Raw genomic sequence first — 22,760 nt, 5'->3', positions numbered from 1 at the left:
GTAGGAGTCTGGTAGTAGGGTTAGGTCTGACTTTAGAAACTTGTGTTGAATACATGGGCTGCATAGCCTGGAAATCTGTGTTACAGCTGGTACAGGGGCTGAGACTGGAATTGTTCCATGGATTACAGGCAAGGTTGGGGTCAATTATAATTGTGTAATAGGTAATTCATTACAATTATGATGTAAATACAATTGTAATCGAAAAAATCTCAATGCTGTTGTAATTGTAATTTAAGATAATTGACTTTGTAATTGTCATCGAAATTCAATTAAAAAAAAATACAATTTAATTAAATGCAAAACTGTAACTATGTTACAGTTTTATGGTTTATACATGCATAATGATTAAAATATGTTTCTGATCAAGTTTTCCTATTACCTGTCTCTTCTCTTGAGGAAAAAGGCTCAGATGCTCACACCAAATATATTAATACCAATATTTTTCATGGATTAGGAAACCTAACAAGGAAACCAAGAGATGAAAAACAAATTAGATGATGGATAATATTTTACAGCTGATTTGAGACATGGGTCAAAACTGACCCGTTATAAGAGATCAGGGCCGGCTCTGGGCGTAGGCGAGTCAGGTGGTCGTCTGGGGCGCCATTTTCGGGAGGGGCGCTAAAACTGAATTCTCAAAGTGAAATAAGAAATAAAAAAAACAGATACGATTAATACATTTCAACCCATCCTTCACATTCACTTGACAAACCTCTAATACAAATTCTATTTTTTTTTTTATGTTTTAAAGTAAATTAATAAACATGAATAAAATTAATGGATTTAATGGAATTAATGAAAGCATGCTAGTCCATGCTTTTGTTACCTCTCGACTGGATTATTGTAATTCTCTTTTAGCAGGCTGCCCGAGCAAGTCGCTTAAGACACTTCAGCTGGTTCAAAATGCTGCAGCACGTGTACTGACTAAAACTAGGAGAAGAGATCACATTACTCCTGTATTAGCCTCTCTGCATTGGCTTCCCATAAAATATAGAATAGAATTCAAGATTCTTCTTCTCACTTATAAAGCCCTAAATGGACAGGCACCAGTCTATCTCAAGGAGCTTGTAGTGCCATACAATCCCCACAGAACACTACGCTCTCAAAATGCTGGACTACTCGTTGTTCCATTCATCTCTAAAAGTAGTATAGGAGGAAGAGCTTTCAGTTATCAGGCCCCACTTCTCTGGAACCATCTACCAACCACGGTTCGGGGGGCAGACACCCTCGCTACCTTTAAGGTTAGGCTCAAAACATTCCTCTTTGATAAAGCTTTTAGTTAGGAACCAGCTCATAGCTCATAATTAAGATGCAATAGGCATAGACTGCCGAGGGGGGGGTCTGGCATGCTCGGTTGGAGAGAGGTTGGAGAGGGCGTTAAGAGAGAGGTCATTTAGGTTAGAGAGGGACCGGAGAGGGTCCCATTCCTCTTTCAAACACTCCCTCTATGTCTGCTTCTTCCCTTGTGTGTTTGCTCCTGTACTCCTTCTGGCTTTTGTCTTGCAGGTCCGTGGGATCCTCAGTGTGGAGTTACAGAGACTCAGCGGCTCTGTCTCCACCCTTTCCTCTGCACACACCCAACACAGCATAACGTGGATGGCTGTTCATCATAGGAATGGGATCCACACAAGGTTCCTGCTGCTTAACAGAAGGTTTTCCTTGCCGCCATGATGAATTCATGTTGGGTGTGGGATACATATGTATGTGTATATACGTATATATGCATATGTGTGTATCCATAAAATGAAGAGTCCGTCCTTAAGACTGCTCTACTGTAAAGTGTCTTGAGATACCGTTGGTTATGATTTGGCGCTATACAAATAAAAGATTGATTGATTGATTGATTGATTGATTGATTGATTGATTGATTTAAAAAAAAAAAAAAAGATATGAGTGGCTTCAATCAATAAAGTGAGATAAAGACGTTTCCCTCTCAGTTCTGTTTCTTCTGAAAAGGGTATAGTGGTGTTAGTTTACTCTATACCTTTTTTGGGGGCCACAAAAATGTGATTTTCTGATCCAAGGGCCACATTAACAACATTCATGTCAGAATGGTGATCAATCTGAGCATCTATAACAGCACAGAATAAAGGGTTTGTGTGGTTTTGTTAAGTGTATTTTTGTTGTTTAATTGTGTGTTTTTACTTTCATTTTGTTGCCGAAGTCTACTCTTGCCTGGAGCACCAACTGTAAGAGATGCTAACACAAGAGGAAGGTTATGTTTTATGGAATTATTTATTAACGGCTCACTGACTGTTATTAATAAATATTGAACTTTGGTAATTGGGAACATAATTGTAATCGACTTTCAGGGGAAAAATAATAATTGTAATTTTAATAGTAATTGGAAAAAAATGCTGGTCACTGTAATCATACTTGAGTTGTAATTGAAGACGTAATTGACTCTAAGCCCTGTATTTAATTACATCTGATTTGAGACATGGGTCAAATTAACCCGTTATAACACATTCTAACAGAAAGTTAACATAAGAGGAATTTTAAGGTTTTATTTATTTCCAGTTTGGTAATTGTGAACATAATTAGGGGCCAAAGGCCATACTGACCATAGGAACCTATTGTTCTTGCTCTTTTCCCCTATTATTATCCCTTTTCAGTTTTTTCAGCACCTCAGGCCTGCTGAAAAAATAGATAATTTGGCGCAATGAAAAAAAATCTCAAAAGAATGCGCACATGGCGTGCATTATAGACGCCAAAAATGCGACGGAACCGCAAGACCGGCAGGTCTGTGCAATTCATACGAACTTCTCCACATATATTATTGATCTGGAAATGCATTTGCGCAAACTAGTCAAAGGGGCTCCATGAGATTCATTTCATACTCAGCCAGAACACTTAGGATCTACTGAAGATTAAAAATCATCCGGAAAAAAATGCGTTTCTTGAGGGGCTTCACTTGATTTAGCCACTCTTTTGGACCCTACGATGCCGCTCGCGGCTCTGATTGTAATTGTTTTTCAGGGGGAGATTATCATTTTAAATGTAATTGCAAAAAATGCCGGTCATTATAATTGTAATTAAACATGGATAATTGAAGATGTAATTGTAATTGAAACATGTAATTGACCACAACCCTGATTACAAGTTAAAACTGTTAGATGGGTGAACACGGTGTGTGGTTCTGATTTTCCTCAGCAGGGGGAGCTGGAGAGCCACAGCGGTTCCTTTGGTCCTGTGAGGCTCAAAGGAAAGTGGGCGGTGCCGTGAAGCAAACATTTCCACCATACACACGCGCACACACACACGCACACAGGGGCTGATCAGGCGGTGCTGGGGTCGGTGGAGCGCATGGATCTGGACTCAGTGGAGGCTGTGCACATTCGTACTGACGGCTGGAGCTACTGCTGCATCCCACATTGTGAGCACTGTGTCGGTGAAAGCAGGCAGCGGACCGTGTGAGGGCTGAGTGTAGAGAGAGATGGACCGGTGGAAAGGCAGAGTGGCCCTGGTGACCGGAGCCTCGGTGGGAATTGGAGCGGCTGTAGCCAGGGCATTGGTCCAGCAAGGCATGAGAGTGGTCGGCTGTGCCAGGAATGTCGATAAAATAGAGGTACGACCCTCACACTGCACTGCACTGTAGAAACGTCCTCTCTGCGGTGAGTTTAGGAAGATGCTGACCTGATAAGCCACATGAACGCAGCTATAAATCGTTAGCTCCCGCTAGCTTTCCTCCTATGTGTGACTAGTGTGGAGGACACAGCTGGTGTTCCTCTGCTAACATGGGTCAGCTACGTGTGACTGAGACCCTGTCCTACATTCACACACATTGACATGCTGCTGTCACACTTTAATATGGTGTGATTACATGTTAGCACAGTCTGTAGCTATCAGTCCTACTCAGATATGAGTGAACCTTGAACGTCGACCCAGAGAAACTATGAGATGTTCCACACCCACTGACTAATGCCTTTGTACACCACCTGCACACCTGCCATTGTTCTATTCTTAAAGCCTAAATGTCATATTTGATGCATGCCTTTAACAAACTGCTTCTCTCGTCTCCTTTTTCGGCATGTACAAAAAAGAAAAAAAAAAAAAGTGAATGTAACCATGTCGGAAATAAACTGAATAAATAAATAAATAACTGGTTTAAAAACCCGTACGATGTTATTCTCGTATAATTTTCTTATAAGTAATATTTCCTCTTTTGTGGTTTAGGCCAGGGCTTTTCAACCTTGGGGTCAGGACCCCATTTGGGGTCACGAGACACTGGACGGGGTCGCCAGATGCCTTAAGAGACAGCCTTTTTTTTTTTTTTAAATAATTTGTTCCCACTTTTGCTCATTTTTACCATTTGTCTGCAACTACACCAAACTTGCCATATTTTAACCTTATTTCATCACTTTTTCTTGCCATATATTTCCTCCTTTTAATGCATTTTTGCTACATTATCCCAATTTCTCTATTGAATTTCATTGCCTTTTCTGCACATTTTTTCCACCTCTAGACATTTTCAACACTTATAAAAACTTTTCCACCACGTTCCCTTACCTAATATTGCATATGTTGACCCATTATTGTCATTTTTAACTTATTTTCATCAAATTTCATGCTTATGTTTGCCCATTTAACTTCATTCACCATTTGTCATCCCCATTATTAGCCGTTTGAAGTAATTGTTCCATTATTGACTCTTTGAACTCTTTTTACCACTTTTCTGTCTGTTTTTGCCCCATCTAATTGTTTTTAAAATCCAATTTCACCACCTTTTCCACCATTTTTGGTCACTTTCAACCCTTTTTTGTTTCTGATTAAATCAATAATTTACATCTTTAAGATGACAATATACTTATGTCACAAATAATAATGAACTACCTGGGTAACAGTGGATATTATTCAGATCAATAAATAAATGCTGTTATCACAGATTCATAGAACAATGGACCATCATTTTGCTGACTTTAGCGATGGTCCCGTCTCCACATGGCTGTTCTTCAATGTTCATGTCTGTGTTCAACCACCTTCAGCTACAGTGGGGGTCCCCGGTCTCTGGCATTTTTGGGTTCGCTGTAATTGTTCACAATGAAGGTAAACTACGGTACTAGGGTGGGACAATACACCGAGTTCACTATACAATACCATTAGAGCCTGGTTAATATGGGATTTTTAGGGCTGATGCCAACACCAAAATTGGGCTGGCAATTTTATTTGTGTAGCACATTTCATACACAAGGCAATTCAATGGGCTTTACAGTTTGATAAATCAATAAAAACATTAAACAAAGTTTAAAATCAACAGTAAAAACATTAAATCAACAATAAAATAATAATTAAAAAATCCCTCAGTCATAAACAGTTGACAAAATGAATGCTTTTAATTTAGATTTCAAAATGTTCACATTAAATGCTGACCTCAGCCAATATGTGTCAATCAATAGCTGATTTATCAGCCAATCCATGGGAATAAAGAACATTGATACACACCGGATATATGTACTGTACATAAACAAAAATTATGACAATACCCAAAACAAGATTCAAGACAAAAAAGCTAAACACTACTAAATTAAAATAAGGAACTTTGATTAGTGTAGACTGCATTTTTAGGATACAATGTAAGTAAATATTCAAAAATAAACTTTCTCAAATGTCAAACAGTAAACATGGATACTTTAATAAAAAAAAATAGGCAAAATATAACTGTAAACCTTTTCATTTAGTAGTCATTCTGGTAATTCAAAGCATAGCACAGAGCGACAGAATCTCTGCACAGCAAAAGTAAAGTTAATATATGATTTACTTTTTATAGCCCGACTGATTAATTGCTATTTGACCGATGTCGATGAATTGGTGTTGGCTAAAGTCACCCCAGTTAATCAGTAGCACCGATCAAGGGGTCGAGCTCTAGATACGATGGACGAGGGGTTCTCGACTGGTCTCACCCTGGGACCCACATTTTCCAACAGTCATTAATCGCGACCCACATTTTTTAGAATTCAACCGACCAAATTCAGTTTTTCTAAAATAGCTGTTGTAAACACACACACAGAATCTTTTTAAAGCAAATCTATATATTTTCCGGATCAACATGCATTTCATAGCATACCTGTCAAAGGAAAAGTTTCTTTAAAAATAAAAGACAAGTCCAACATGCAACATTAAGTAATTATTTTTGACCAGCTGTCTGTGACACACCCAGGACAGATCCGCAACTAGGGATGGGAATCGAAAACCGTTTTTTTTTCTGAGAACCGGTTCCCAGTAATCCAATTCCTAGGAATCATTTGTTTGCTTGTATTTCAATTCCTCTTATCGGTGCAATTACATAACGATTAACTCCTCCAGGTCCTGTACATTGTGTTTATGCTAGCACCAAGTGAAGCTCCTTCCACCATATAGTTGTTTCCGATCCACCGCAGAGAATCCACCTCCTCCACCCGTAGCTGTGCTGTCCTCCGTGCTCTGTTTGTAGCGTCTCTGTTGCTACGCTAGTCACTTCCGGGTTCTGTACACTCGTGCAAAAGTTGCTTCTTGCACGGCCTTTTCTTCTGAAAACAACAAACTTTTGCAAGAACACGGGAGGTGGACTGGAACTGATCGTTGTCTTTAGTTGGCTCTTTCGCACACACACACACACACACACACACACACACAATGATGTCACATGTAACAATGGGGACGGCATCTCTGAAGGGCCATTTCTAGAAATGCAAACAAAGGCTAAACTAAAGCTTTACCGTTTAAATACAAGTGCAGCTGTACCTTTGGTTAATATGTTCTTTTTTACAGAAGAATTATTTGTTTTATGTCTGAATTAGTTTTGGATCAAGTTGTTGAAGTTCAGAAGGATCACTGTAAATATTCTCAAATGTTTGTCATATGTTGTAATAATTTTATATAGTGCTTTTGTATATATTATTATTAAAGAGACAAAAATACTATAATAAAGAGTTACAGCAAACACATCCTATTATTTAATTCCAACACCCAATGAGAATCGATAAGAAAATTGAATTGATAAGCAGTATCGATAATGGAATCGAAATCGCTAAATTCATATCAATTCCCATCCCTATCCGCAACCCACTTCTGACCCACCAGTTGAGAATCAATGCAATAGACGATAGGGGAAAAAGGAGAAAAGACCAAAAAAATTAAATTAAAAATTTAAAGCTGGATATACAGTACTTTCATACTAACTCTGGGTACATTTTCAAGTCAATAAGAATATAATGAAATGCAAAATAAACCATAGCAATCTGGTGTGTAGTAGCAAAGCTGATGTGGACACTTTCAACTAAAATGAGTCGGGTCAGATGGAATTACATGCTAATGTGTTTCTTTCTCAGAGTGGAGCATGTCAGCTTGATCTTCATAAGTGGAAAGAAAACACTTTTCTAAAGTCTGCCGTTAACACAGCAAGGTCTGGTGTGTCAGAAATGTTCTGCAAGATTTATGGGTTCAAGTCTTGTTTGCTCCACTTATCTGTTTTCTTCTGACTGTCCAGAAACATTATTAATGTTTCTAAAAAAGTTTAATGAAAAGATTGAACTACAAATATGGGTGATTGGGGGCGTTCGAGATAATTCAAGTGTTATTGTAAATTATTGCACTAAAACAATAGAAGAAATTAATCATTATTATAGTCAAGACTGTTCTGCACTAAAACTAGTTTGACATCCTTGCTTGGAGATCTGATAACTGATCATTGAAAGGCACTGAGTGGAGGAAATGTTCTCGGGTTTCAACCTTTTACCACTGCTGCCAACAGAAAGCTTTAAACAAACTGTGTAACAGAAGATTACAAACGTTGTTATAGACAAAATGACCAAAAGTAACTAATATGTTTGAGTTGTTTAAAAACAATAAGACAATGCATACACATTAAATCTCCAAATAATCCAGATTAAATCAATAGAAGAATCCAACAAAATTAGATTATGTGTTATAGTAAACATAAGCTTGGATTAGACGAGTCATGAAATGTTTAACTGGTTATGTGTTTTTTGTAGGGATGAATTCAAGCTTTGACCAGAACCTACCAAAGCAAAAGTGAAACATACAAGTCCGACAGGCATTTTTTTATGCTATTGAAACTGATACCGTTGCTGGTTGACCAATGAAAATCAACCACAAAGCTATCAAATAATTTAGTGGACTAAACGACCAAAGTTGGCAGCCCTAGTTTTTTGTATATATGTTCTATAATTCTGCTATAATTTTGATATTATATGTAATCTAATATTATCAATTAAGAGTGTACCGATATGATATTGACATCCGATTACAAGCCTGCTTTCTTAATTGTTACGCGACATACGGTACCTACTGTTGCAGTGGCTTTTCTAACATTCCACACAACAAAATAAGTAATAAAAGTGCGTATGATTTGTGCTGATATCACATCGGATCTATTGGTATCAGCCAATATTTAATGCTGCAATATTGGTATTGTATCGGAAGTTAAGTTGTATTAGGTCTAACTTTATATTTATGACACATTATTTATGTGTCATTCTGTTTCTATCACAGAACAAAAAAATATTTCATTACATACAAAATGTAATTTAAACCCCCACATTGAGAACAGTGACAAAAGAAAAGTGCATTTCAGTTCAGGGGGTCAGGCTATGGAATAATTGATGACATCACATTATCAAGATCACTTAATATGTTGAAAAAGAATGTGAAATGTATTATGGTGAAGAAATATGAGACAGACGTGTGACTGTATTGTGGTTTCAAATGAGATGTGACAATGACTGGGTCGCAAAATGCTTTAGTTTAATGTATTTGTTTTTTTAGGGAGGGAGCAGATGTTATAAAGGTTTTACTTTCTGCTCCTTTTCATTAATCTTTTCTTTTTTTTTTCAATGTGGAGGAGAAATAAATTAGTTTTAATGTCTTAAATGAAATGTTTTGGGTTTGGAAATTTGTGAAAGAACCCATAAAAAAACAAAGTCCTTGTTTTTTTCACATTAGGTCAGACTCTTAACAGTATGGCACGTGGTTTGGCAGAACCATTCGTATGCACTCATCACATTCTTGATGTCAGTGCTGTGTGTATTACAGACTGGTGCTATCCCAACAAAAGAATTCACTTTGTTCAATGCCTTCCTTTGCACATGAAACCTAACTGCTACCAGTGATAATCACTCTTAATGCAAATTCAAATGTGGCAAATAATGGGGTTGCTAATTATGAAGAGGTTTGGTTATGACTGTCCATTAGTGAGACATTCAATGTGAAATACTTCATAGGAGCAAATAATGACTATGGAGAGTCAGGTGTTCCCTCTGGTCTGCCTATAGAAGCCATATTGCAGTGATGTGAGTCAGTCCTAAAGCTTTGTACCTCTTGACCCACACATTGCAGTACTGTGCTGTAGAATGCTCAGTCACTACACCTATATCCACAATAAAGTCGAACTCTGTGCAATATGTGGTCAACAATTGACAATTAATTTGGAGTTTGAGCCGTTGGATGCAAGTAGTGTTAGACAGCTTTTATGAAGAAGGTATAATGGCTGGCTGACGTCATGCTCGTCTTAACAAGAGGTCATTCATGTGATGCAGTTCTCTCACATAGACTTGTTAGAAATAGAGAAGCATCAACCAAGTCTAGTTAGTTCAGTTTCTCACCCAACATCAGTTTTTATTTATTTTATTATCAGGTAGTCAAACAGTAGAGGTGTGTATTGCCTGGCAATACGATTCGTATCCCGATACATAGGTCACGATACGATATGATATAATATATCCTGAGATGAAAGTATAAGGCAATTATTGTGATTTTTAAAAAAAATATATATATATATATATATATATGTCTTAAGAAACAACTAATCAGTAAATTTGTACACCTTTATGAGAACATTATGTATGAAATATGTTTTACTGGCATATTTTACACTCAAAACATTGGCTTTAACATGCCATGTGCCAACAACTTAAAATAAAAAAATAACATACAACTTTGGCTTTAGTGTAACTTAACTGAGGTATATGCCTCGAAGAACAAATAAATGCAGAAAGACAAGCTGGTCAACATGTTCAGGCTTCAGTGCATTTCTTTATGCAGTTACAATGTCTCCTGTTTGTATGTGCATCTGTTTGTGTACACGATAGTGTCCTCAATTTTTGACGATTACACTTAAAATGTTTTCTGTGAATTGGTTTTTGGACACAGATGAGACCATTCCATTCCATTCTGGTGAAGGTAGGTTCAAGGTCACTAAAAATCGTAAAATTCCCTATCTTTAGCATGTGGCAAAATTTCTAAAATTCATATCTCCGTCAAATCTTCATTGATTTGTTCAAGATTTTTCAAGATGATGTAAGGCTATGACATGCAACATTTGACCAAATAGGATCCGGATCCAATCCAGATTGCTGAATCAGCAATTTTTTAAATTAACTTTGGAAAGCCCCTTACGACTTTCCTATACGGTTTAGACAACTTGTGTATTCATTTAAATTTGGTGGATTGATGTTGGGCTGTGACCTCTATCAAAATGTAGAGTTTGTGTTTCATACGGATCTGATCCAGAATGTGGATTTAGCAGCAGGTTGAAGTTTGTAGATATTGCCGCCATGATATCATTCCACTAGTCTAAGTCTATCACGAGATACAGTTTGTCAAGATCTGGATCCTGATCCAGGTATGAGAATGAAGAAAAAAAACCATGTTGAATGTCAAATCTGGTTTGAGAAGAGTTCTGACATTAACCTACAACGAAAGTTCAAGTATTTGTCATGCCATATGCAGGTTTTGACGTATGCGAAATTGGGCGTTTTTGAAAGTCTGCGCTGAATGAGCAGTTTCTTTTTTTTATAATTTTTTTATTTATCAATCTTTTTTATTGTTACCGTGATAAACACCAGAATTTTTTTTTTTAGCCTATATCATCCATCCCTAAAAATCACATAATTTTCAAGAACCCTGATTTCACACTCTCAGCATTGATTACAAGCATGATTCAATTACTAAGAAATGCTGCTTCTCCGTCAACATGTTCTGTTGAAGTCAGGCATTTTTTTCCACCTTGACTACACAAAAACACCCACTTATGCTTGAAGCACTTTACACAAGGTGAGAATTGTGCATTACATAGCCTCGCTTCATTCATACGCTTGTCACATGGCTCCCTCTGTCAATATTTAACCATAGCAGTTTATCTCAGCGCTAGTTTGTAACTTCAAACCAAGTAAAAAAGGATTTCCACGAACTATGTCCTCAAGCGTCTGAGCGTCAGTCGTAGCTGATAAGATGGGAACATTAGCATTTACTCATACTTGAATCATGTTATAGCACAGATGTGCAATATGAGGTAGCCATTGTGTAGTAAATACCTAATTATTTTATTAATGTTCTAACTTGACATATAGTGATTTAAAAACACAAACTACATTATTTGCTCCAAAGTAGGCCTAACCCTTTTTTAATTATTATAATTTTTTTCAATTGAACTGCATTATTAAAGTATCAGATTATATATCATCTAAAGTGTTTTGGCTGTTTATATGTGTTGAATTTCCGATTTCGTCAATTGTAAATGACCTAAGAGAGTAACTGTGAAAGCTTTAGGACAAAGCAAGTATTGTTCTCTCACTGCTATGTAAACTGGGCTTGCCGTCATTGTGCTAAACCTGGCATGTTGCTCAGAGGCAGTGCAGTTGTCCAAATATCTTCATTGATGATTCTCAGCTTCCCTTTGTGCTATTGTTTAGTTTTTTTTACTCAAGCAAAAGATAGAGCTCTTTGTGGGAATTACTTTTTTTTTAAATCTGCATTTAAATGTGATATTAAACATTTGCTCTCTGTAAAAAAAAAAAAAAAAAAAATTGAGATTGTAATGGCGCAGTAGCATTTCTTTGCTGTCCGTGAGACGATAGAGTTGGCAGTGGAGGAGGAGACGTGCGGTCACCATGGGCTCTGCACAGGAATGGCACAATAAAGGCCCATCCCAGCAGCGACACACACACACACATTAACTTTTAATAGTCTGTAAGTAGTAGTGTGAAAGCGCTTGTATTTGGTTGCATGAACAGAAAAAGGGCATTAAACACACACAGAGGAAGGTTTTTTTCAGTTTGTTAATGTTTAAGTTGCTTTGGAGTCAGTGTGTATTTACAAATTCTGTAACTGCTTCCAAACTACCAGTGCTCAACATTAACACTTGCCTGCTAGCTATGGTCAATTTAAAGTTATAATGTAACACGTGGACACAGAATCTTTCATTAAATCAATATTCTTTATATTAAGTCAAATTGTCAGGAAAACACTAAGTGAATTCAATTCTTAGTTGCTGCTGAGTCGGACACACGAAAAGAGGCGAGTATGCCTGCAGACACATATAAACTAGGGATGAGCGATTTTGGAAAATCTAATTACAATTTTTTTTTTTCAATATTGCGATTGCGATGCGTTCATTTTTTCAAGGGCCTCTTGTCATGTATTTTTCAATGAACACAAGCAATAAATCAATGTATTTCATAATAAACAATTTCAGATTTATTTAAACTTTAAAGAAATATAAAATATAAATTTTAAAGCACAGATTACAACAATAAAGCCAACAAATTTGTGGCTTTACCTCTTCAACATATCTAACTAACTTCACATTTCATGAAACATGTGGACTGCACTTCTTAAACACTCTCTGAACCTAACAGGACAATACAAGACAGGAGAAGAGGGATGGGAAGTCTGTCACATAATCAATCTGATTTATGGTGATTTACGGAGTAAAGCTGCTGTTGTTGCATTAACACGACTGGAAGAAACATCAAAAATTCATAACACCCCAGGGATTATGGCTTGGCTCCCTTTTCCATGAGGCTACAGGCGGGTCGTCATGTTACGTGAAGCTCAGGGGAAATGCAAAAAGAAAAACAAATGTAATGTTTGTTTTTTCAAACAATGTTTGGTGTATTTCAACCCAAAATTGATAAAATCAAACACATTAAAGGTGCAGTCTGCAACTCTTATTAAAGTGACTTTTTGTCATATTTGCTAAAGCTGTCACTATGTAAGGACAGCTTTACATCAAACTAGTAGTTTGTATGATTAAAAAAAACAGGCTCATTGCTGCCTTTGGCAGATTGTCAGAACCAATCTGAGCCAGGATTGTGTTTGATGGACTGTCTGACAGCTGTTGCTCACAGACCCCGCCCCTTTCCCGGGGCTGGAGTGCTGTCTTTTTTACAGTGTATGATCTGGAGGACTAGAAGATGGAATTAGTGACTTTTCTGCTTGAAAGGTAATTAATGCTGCTTGATTTACATTATGTTTGATTTGTAATTGTTACACTAGAACTCTGTGGTGCATGTGGTGTTCATGTGTGCACGCAGCAGTCTCCGTGTGGTTGCTTTAAGTGACTGTGTTGTTGCTGCTGAGGTGTGTGTACATTGAGAGAGAGAGAGAAACGCTGCAGTAATATCCTTTTAACAGAGCATGTTATATTACTGTGATGTTGCTGTCAGACTAACGTTAGCTTGTTAGCTGCTCTGAGGGAGGGACTTTGGAAAGTTTGGAGGCAGGGAAAGAGAGCAGCGGGGAGGGAGGGATCTGAGAGTTGTGGACTGCACCTTCAATTCTTCCCGTTCTTGAAGATGTGACCAATCAAGGCCCAATGCTATTGTGGTTGGCGCAGATTTGGATTGATAGAGGATGGTTCATTAAGTAGCCACTCTCTGTTATAATTCTGTTTACAAAGTGGAGCCATAATGATTAATAATATTAAACGTATGATGTTTAAAGATTATGATGCACACAGTTGCCTTTCATTTACCACTTTATTCATCATTATTTGATGTACTTTTCTTTGATTGAGCTAGGTGGATTTTCTCTCTATTTCTTTGCAGACGATCTATATCTTCCCACTGTGTTACTTAATTTCAGGGCGTTTGTATTTAGTAAAATTGTGACTCGTTTCTGTGTCCTTTTGAGTAATTATCAAAAGCCTTCAGCAGTTACACATGGATTGTAATTTCAAAGCTTGGTCGAATTGCTTCAACTTTAGTTTGAATTCAGACAATCTGATCCGGGGCAATTGGGTAACCATTGCCAACCTTTACCCAACATAACTGAGTCAGATTTCAAACAGAGATATGCCTGATGCAGAGTCCGTATATCTATCTGGATCCTCTCCAAAAGATAATAGGATCTTCCATTGCAAAAGGTCTGTCTTTGAATAAAAGGATGTCAAAATCAGTCTGGTACTTTTGACATGATCCTGATTACAAATAAACAAACAAATGAATAAAAAAATAATGCTGGTGAGAATATAATGTCCTTGGCAGAGGTAATTATCGGGCACTGTTGCACCTGAAGGATGGAGGAAATACAAGAGTAAAGGGGTAGGGAGGACACGACAAAGGACAGGAGTGAGGACAGTTTGGTCATCCTGTCAGTGAAAAGTGTTGCTACTGTTATGTAGAGGAGTGAATTCTGCTGTGCTAAAGTAGTGACAAATGTAGAGCGAATATTAGGGGAAAACATCGTAATGCCCAGACACCTGAGTGTGGCTATCTTCACTTCCACAGTTGCTGTGTCAAATTACTGTGTACCTCTTGGTGTTTCCTTTCTGCTCCTTTGGTTCTCAGGATTCTCTCAGCCATGCGGAAAGCTTTTCCACTGACTGCTTGTTTTCCGCTTGAGCTGTGAGCTGACATAGACATATACCTAACTCAAAATCCATCATGTTTCCATGGATTCAGCCCCTCGAGAGAAGCAACCCTGCACAGTAAATAACAGCATTTGCTATTGTATGAACGAGCCACAATATTTTTGCTGCTGTGTTGAAGATGTAATATATTCGAATAAGTCTAAATGTACAAACGTCAATATTAGAAATGTTTTTTACTCCTAACTAATGATTGCAACATTAACTGAGTGAAATGAAATTCAAGGTCATAAGGAAAGGTTTGTTATTTTTTTAATTTAATGACATCAGATCTGAATTACTTGTTGTTCATAAAGCAGCCAAGGTTGGAGACAGCTCAGTGAGTGTGTTAATGTATGTTCATGTCTCTGCTTTTTATTTTTCAAGGTCTAAGGTTTACTTGTATTTCATTTCCTATCCACGCATGTGACAGTTGCATGCATGTAGAGCCTCCAATCTTCTGTGATTATTGCTTTCTTTGGCAGACGGAAATGCTTTACATTGCATAACTTGGGGCAATATCACGTAATTACATGCTCTTTTTTTCACCTGAAAACAGGTGATGGAATGTCAAGATGAGAAACTGTGACAAACGCACAAATATGTCCAATTCCACAGATAATCCCATTTAAAATCTCACGCTATATGTAGTGTGGATAGTATTATCCTGTGATTAAAAATGAATGTAGAGCTTCATCACAAGTGGTTCAATGGTCCTGTTGCGGACGCCCCAAAACACTGCATGAAAGATGTTTACGACACATTCAACGCAAAGTTTGTGATTTATAAATATAAACCTAGAGTGACCCTGGTGCACAGACATTTTGGAGACGTGGGGAAATGACGGCGTCTATGGTGAAGTGATGAGTTGAAGCCAGATTCATTGCATATATTTAATGTCCTCACATATCAAAGTTATAGATCCACTTCATCATACCAAGCTTACTGTGAACAATGATCCATTAGGTCATGTATTTGAATTTTCATATTAAGGCTCTGAGTGAAAATGAATGCGTGTAATGGCACATGAACCGTAAAATGTGCATACGTTAGACAATCGGACGAACTTTGGCGCGTGGTGGCATCAACACATGATCCATGTATCCTGATGCACAGCACGCGTCAGCAACAGACTAAAATGTGGAAAGCGTTTGACACGCTTCACCAATCCGCACAGTGCGGAAGAGTGTGCCTGCACTCGTTCGCGCTCTGTTGCAGACCAACAACTTCTAAAATTTATGAGTTTTAACTGGGAAGATTCAATTCAACTTTATTTATATAGCGCAAATTACAACAGTCATCTCAAAGCGTTTTAACAAAATATAGAGTCCATAGTAAGAAAAAAGAACCCAACAAGATCCACATGAATAAGCATTTAACGACAGTGGGAAGAAAAAACTCCCTCTTTTTTTATAGGAAGAAATCTCCAGCGGAACCAGGTTCAGAGGTGGCAGCCATCTGCTTCGACTGGTTGGGTTAGTGAACAGAGGGACAAACAATAGGATAGAAGGATAGTCCATCCGAGTGTCCCAGACTAGTTGAGCCGCGAACCATCGATCAGGAACCGCCAGCTCGTGCATCAAGACACCTGAAACTGAAAAGACAAAGGTACAAAGACAGGTGTAGCTGTTAGTGTATTAGTTTAACTTGTGATGAATTTACCTGTTGACACGTCATGACAGAAGCATCTCTATCACACAGCTGTGCAGAAGTTTGTGCAAAACGTGAGGTTTTTATATTTTGACACAGATCCATGGTTAAACATTTGGCTAAGGGTCTAGCAGTGTGAATGTCACTCTAATGACGTAATCCTGCGTGATTTCAGTGCAACTATCCCATTTTTGTTGATCATCTGAACTGTATTTACTGTAAAAATAACAGTAGTTGACTCTATCAACCCTATTTAGCATGTTTGGTAAGATAGCCAATAAAGTCATCTAAACAACAAATGATGATTAAACAGAAACAAAACAAAAGTGTAAAGTGACGTGGAAATGAGTAAACCCTGAAACGGAAATGGAGAAAATTTTAAATGGAAAATCAGAGTCCCTAAGAATGCTTAAAAAGTTTGATGTTAACATGGTTTAACGATAAATAGCGTAAGTTCTGTACACAACATCCACACACACACTGTTGCTGTGTGTGTATTTGCTACATCCATCCATCTTTTACCGCTTGTCCTGTGAGATTGCGTGTATATGCTTCAACAGGAGCCTATTTGGATTTGTGACTGAGTGCTTGTGTGATATAGAGAACATTTCATGACTCTTCTGTTCCAACATGTTGAGTAAATGCAGCTCAGACTGGCACACACTGAAAGCCTTTCACTCAGGACTGTGTCGAATCAGCGCTGTCGCCATAAGGCTGTCCCCTCCCTGCCTGTTGGCATTTGTTATTGCTGTGCTCATGACATCCTGAGTCCAGTATCCATAATGATACTTCATAACTAGCAGTGGGATTTAGGTTGAGGTCTGAATATACATATATATATATCTTTTTTATGTATGTCTATGAAAAACAATTCCTTAAACAGTAACTAAACCCCAAACCCACTTTTTTCTGCTGAATACATATATATTTGGGTATTAAGTAGTGCTGTTGATTGATCCTAGTCCACCATTTTGGTAGAAGTACTTCAATTTTGCGTATTTAGTTGTAAAATGAGAGTTGAACGCCAGCAATTACAATTGAATTTTGCTAATGGCTGAGACAGATTATCATTACCATCAAGCATCATCAACTTTGACTGTTGGCCCCTGCCTCTCCTATAAAAGTTAAGATGAGGGAGGAGGGTTTCCCCAAATCACAGTGAGCATTGATTGACAGTTTTAATGTGGAGGTCTAATGCTCTCTACAAAGCTCCAATGTGATGATGCTTGACTCTGTGCTTCTATAAATGTAGTATCATAAATGTATTCATCAAGCTATGTGTGTATGTAAAGACTCATTGTGTGTATTTCTCCGTCTGTCTCTGCGTGTGCACAGACGTGCATTTACTTCTCATTGCTGTGTGTCTTCCTGCCTGAATGGGCGTGTCTTACTGCTACAGAAGTAATGCCCATAATAAAGGCATTTTTTTTTTTTTTTCAATTTCCCCTCTAGTGGCCGGTCAGCAGAAAGCAGGGGTTTGGTTACTCTTTAAGGGAAGATGTAATGACTAAATTAATTTACCTGTACTATCAGTAGTTTGAAAAGAACATGTCCTAATGCATCACTTCCAGTGATGTGCCGTGACCACTAGGGTTGGGTAGGCACGTTGCAAGTCGAGACCACCAATGACAATTTCATATGTTTCTGCTGTCAAGTGTTAATTCAACTCAAATCAATTTTATTTGTATAAAGCAATTTCCAACAGTCATCTCAATGCGCTTATCAAAATATAAAATTCATAATAAGAAAGAAAAAACCCAATAAGATCCACACGAACAAGTATTTAGCCATCTAACAAAATCAACATCATAAACACCATAAAAGAAACATAAACAATTATTTAATATAGCCTCCATACTCTCCCAACAAGATATTTCTCATGACACGGCAGCGTATCTGTTGTTTGTGTTGGAAACACAGAAACACAGAGAAAATTACAACTTAGAACGGCCTCAGCGAGGAGCATCCACAAAGCCAATCCTTCCTTTTGTACCATTCACTGTGAAAAGTATGAAAGATGTTCTGACCTTACCTTTGCTGAAGCTCTGGTAACTCAGGTGTTGGTCTCCATCTTTTAAAAGCTGTTGTTTTTTCCTCAAAACAAAGTTTCTCTATCATCTCTAGCGCTGTCATCCACACTGTAGCGTTATCCCCCCCACGAGCTAAAGAACGTAGCAGCAGCGGTCACGTGTCATCTATTCACTAATGTGCTGTGAACCTACGTATAGCATTTAGCATAGCGCAGTTACGTGCAAAGGAAGCTCTCTACGCTGCCTTTACGCGTAAATGGATGTCATATTGGGGACCTGACTGCGCATGCGCAAACACGTAAAATCACGCAATGGGACCGGAGGCAGAAGAGCAACGTGCCTTTGGGAGGGGGCGTGGCCTCCCTCTGCCTTACAGCGGAGCGAAAAAAAAAAAAAAAAAAGACTGTGCAGCTGTTCCAGGAAATAGCGCTCTTTAGTAATTTGGGCTATGAAACGCACAAAATGCGGACACTTTCAAACTTATAGGTACTGTCGGCTATTGGAAATGGAAAAATAAATAATTTGATTAAAATTTTTTTTTAAAAATTATAATTTAATAATCAAAATATCAATTCACCCTTGGGTAGGCACTGCCTACCTTGCCTACCCTGACGGCATGTCACTGATCACTTCATATATCAGACAACTTTCATGATGATGAAAACAACTTTAATGTATGCTTCACAACATCTGTATGTACTCTGAGTCAGTCGCTGTTTAGTCACTAGTTAAAACAGACACCGATTGAAGTGGAACACCAGCATTAGAGGCTTTAGTTAGGGACCTGGTTTAAGTGACAAACTAGAGCACCAGCACTAAAACCTAAATATAACTATTTATTGATTTGATCTCAATCTATTAGAGGTTGGAAGTCAGTAGCATCAGTCTTTAAAGTTGAGGGTATTTTTCCAAAAGAGGTTTATTCAGGGATTATGAAAAGGAACAACACTTGGGCCATGTTTCCCATTAGAGAGATCATATTCTACAGCTTTTGATCTGTTAATACTAGGCATGCACCGAACTGAAAATTTGAGGCCAAAGCCGAATAAAATATAAACGCCGAATATCGAATGCAGTTAAATTTTTCACAATTTTTTTAAAAAGTGCATAAATAGCCTAGAATACATTTTTAGACATGTTTTTTTTTTTTAAAGAAAGTAAACATTTATTGAATATTATGAATTTTTTTTAAATAAATCCAGTAGCCTTTGCTTTTCATAAAAAGCATTTATATTAGGCCTTCAAATAAAACAAAGCATGCATCCAAAAAAAACTAAAGTAGGAAACGATGGGGATGTTTACAGATTTGTGTCTCACGGCGCTAACAACGGACTCTGTTGTGGAAATGGACGGTTTCCAACTTTTACACGGTGACGGAGAGCGGAAAGGAGAGAGTCTGGCTCTGTGTGTGTGCGGAAAAGGGGGAGCTGCTGTGCTCCTGCAGCAACGCGAACACACGCTACTATTTGGCCTTGCTTTTAACTCACTAAACCGAAGGCCGAATGTTGCTTTTTTTACAATATTCGGTGGCCGAATATTTGGTGCATCCCTAGGTGATACTGTATCCACTATGCTGATGTATGGAAAAAATATATATAATGACATGGCATGATGTGTAACGCTCTATTTGCAAATGTGAAATTGCTAAATTTTGTGAAACTACAATTCCTACATTTTTACCATTTGAATTCTGTGTGTAAAAAGGTGGGTTGTGTTATTAAAGTTAAAAGCTTAAAGCTTTTGATAAAGATCCTACAGCATTTGCAACTTACTTTTGCTCCTCAGCTTGTTGCTCACCTCAGGGCTACAGGAAAAGCAAACTTGTTGCACTGTTCAGAATCAGGTTCACCAACGACTCGTCACATGTAATAGCGGTAGAATGTGAGGCGTTTGCCCTTCGGCATGTTTTGAGTACAAACAGTACAAGCCGTGAGCTACTAGTTTTATTGGATGGTTTCTGCATGTGGGAATTATCTATGAGTAGGTGATGCCTATCTCTCTTTTTGCCTGTTTATGTGCTATAGTTAAACCCAAGCCTGCTACCTCTGTATTTGTCAAGTAACTGAATGTCTTGAGCCACAATCCAGGCTTATATACCTCTTATAATAATGTGCATGAACTCTTTGCTTATGTTTTAAGGGGCCTCATTCTCAGAAGTCTTTTTGTAAACACACCCCCTCCAAAAGGCTGATATTAAAGAATGTAATAATTTGCCTTATCTCCTTGTCTTGACTAACTGTTCTGAGAAAAGCACTATAAAACCGCCCTGCTCAACCTTTAGACCTTTTAGTGGCAGCGTTCACTGTAAACAAATGATATTCACACAACCATCTCTTCTAGTGCTTTGCAATCCTATTATACAGCCCACTGCTTCCTGGCAGGAGGAACTTGAAAGGGATTACTTTTTACATCACATTATGGTGAACTAGATCAGTGGTCCTCAGACGTTTCTGAGATATTACTCCAAGCCCACACTAGGGTTACTCCCTGCTAATGATTGGTAAAGATATATTTTCAGTTTATTCCTGTAAAAACTCCCTCTCTTACCCCCTTCCCTACAATCTTCCCTCCTACTGCTCATTTTTTTGGTGATCACCGGACAACATTGTTCATAATGAGGATGAAAATGCATGATGACAGGCTGAATTATTTATTGTCACAAGTGATTAAGGGATTTGATGGGAAGAGGGAAGAAAGCATAGACTACTAAAATCAAGCTGAGACTACGTAATTGAGTTTCTCTCATGCAGCTGCCTCGTGGCATTGATCTGGTCACTGTCCTGTTCAGCTTCTCTGTCATCAACACGAAGGCGGAGCCAGTAGACAGGGGAAGAAGTCTGGTGCTCAGCCGCTCCGCTCGACATTTTTGCCGTTTTCACCTTTGTGCACAAATACGAGTGAAATAAAGCCGTGTCTCGTAAAGCTAGCAACTCTTCGGTGTAAATGAGACAATAAAACAATGCAATGGAAGCATCTACAGAAAGTTTCATCATGACAATGACGTCATTGATCAGATCGACAAATTAAGATATTACAGCCGATCACATTTGCCATAAAATGCAAAATATTGAACGATCCGATATAGCGATCAGATTGGTGTAAAGCCTAGTAATATACTAACATTTACTCAAACCTCTCATTTATTTATAAATTGCATGTTTTTTTTCATAAAGGAAAATAGCCCGATCGATGAATCATGCCTAGCCTGGCTACTGCACATGTTATTGGTGTGAACTGAAAATATTCATCCTCTCAAAACAAATCATCAATCTTTCAACATTTCATTGGATTACAGCTGTGTTGAAACTTATATCATACTAAATTCAGTTTCTACAGAGCAGCTTTAAGATAAAAGCCTTCCTAAACCAATCCTTGTGCAGTAACTGCAGCTTCATCATTTTCAACTTGTATTTTGTGGGATCGTTCGAGTCTGTGACATCGTGTGTCGTGCATCATGTAGTTTACATGGGGCCACAAGAAGCAATGAACACCTCACGACCAGCTCCCGATCAGCAATCGTATGGTCGTAGGGTAATCAAACATGTTTGAAATCCAGTCGCTCCTTGTGAGGGTATCTCACAGTTGAAGCAGTGCCATGGACCGACTTTCTGTAAACGCTCACACTGCGCATGCGCGAACACCACAGGACCGCTGTAAAATTGGCGGACTGTACTGCCCACATCTGTGCCGTCAGCTCCTGGTCCATCACATCGTCGTCTTTTCTTTTTTAAAGCTCTTTTTGCTGAGAATTCACGCGTCTCTCCACTTCCGGGTTTTTCTTCTTTGTCTGTTTTAATGGCGATGCTTCAGTGTTCTAATTTGTACGTTGCATTTCCGGAAACAAGATCCCAACATTTCGTGTATGAACGTACAGTGTGAGCAGTCAGATCATGTCGGTCCGTATAGTGTGAGAACATGCATCGTGAGCTGCGCACATTCGGGCTCTGCAAATGAGTCGCACAGTTTGAGCTGGAGCTGAGTACAACGATTGAAGAATTTACACAGCGTATCCCAGCCTTAAGCATAATGTGCCACTGGCTATGTTACCAATGGCGCTAGACTCAAGGATTTTTCCTTCCGCTGATGTGGGGTTCGAATCCCACATCTGACATTTATTTATTTTTTTTTCATTTTAACATATTTAACACGGCAAATTCAATACATACACTAAAAAAAGACACATTTCAAGGTATTTTCTGGGTTAGGTTTAGAGTTAGGGTTAGGGCTAAAATAAAATTGATGGAACTGTATCGAGAAGGACAAGGGTCTGTGACAGTCCTACTGGCATAGTTCTGGCACATGCGCAGTAAGCCATAGTTCTGGCACAGGAAGTGCCAGAACTATAATCAGGATTGTCTGGGTCCGGACCACTAGCAGCAGCCGACATAACTACTGAACATATGAAACAGTCGCTCCGTTAGATTAGCTCCTCTGAGACTCATGAGCAGCTCTCGTTC

The 22,760-nt window shown here is 38.3% G+C and overlaps 1 protein-coding gene across 1 annotated transcript in view; it reads left to right on the top strand.

Moving 5' to 3' along the window:
- The first annotated feature begins 3,246 nt into the window (after positions 1–3,246).
- The window catches only part of dhrs11a (dehydrogenase/reductase 11a), a 35,554-nt gene continuing 16,040 nt past the window's right edge, over positions 3,247–22,760 (top strand). Inside the window, exon 1 of the mRNA XM_028466761.1 lies at positions 3,247–3,568. Within this exon, the coding sequence (XP_028322562.1) occupies positions 3,437–3,568 (132 nt within the window). The 5' untranslated portion in view covers positions 3,247–3,436. The remainder of the gene's footprint in view (positions 3,569–22,760) is intronic.

Source organism: Gouania willdenowi, chromosome 14, assembly GCF_900634775.1.
Source record: "Gouania willdenowi chromosome 14, fGouWil2.1, whole genome shotgun sequence".
NCBI classification, from domain to species: Eukaryota; Metazoa; Chordata; class Actinopteri; order Blenniiformes; family Gobiesocidae; genus Gouania; species Gouania willdenowi.
This window is presented reverse-complemented; position numbering and strand designations above follow the sequence as displayed.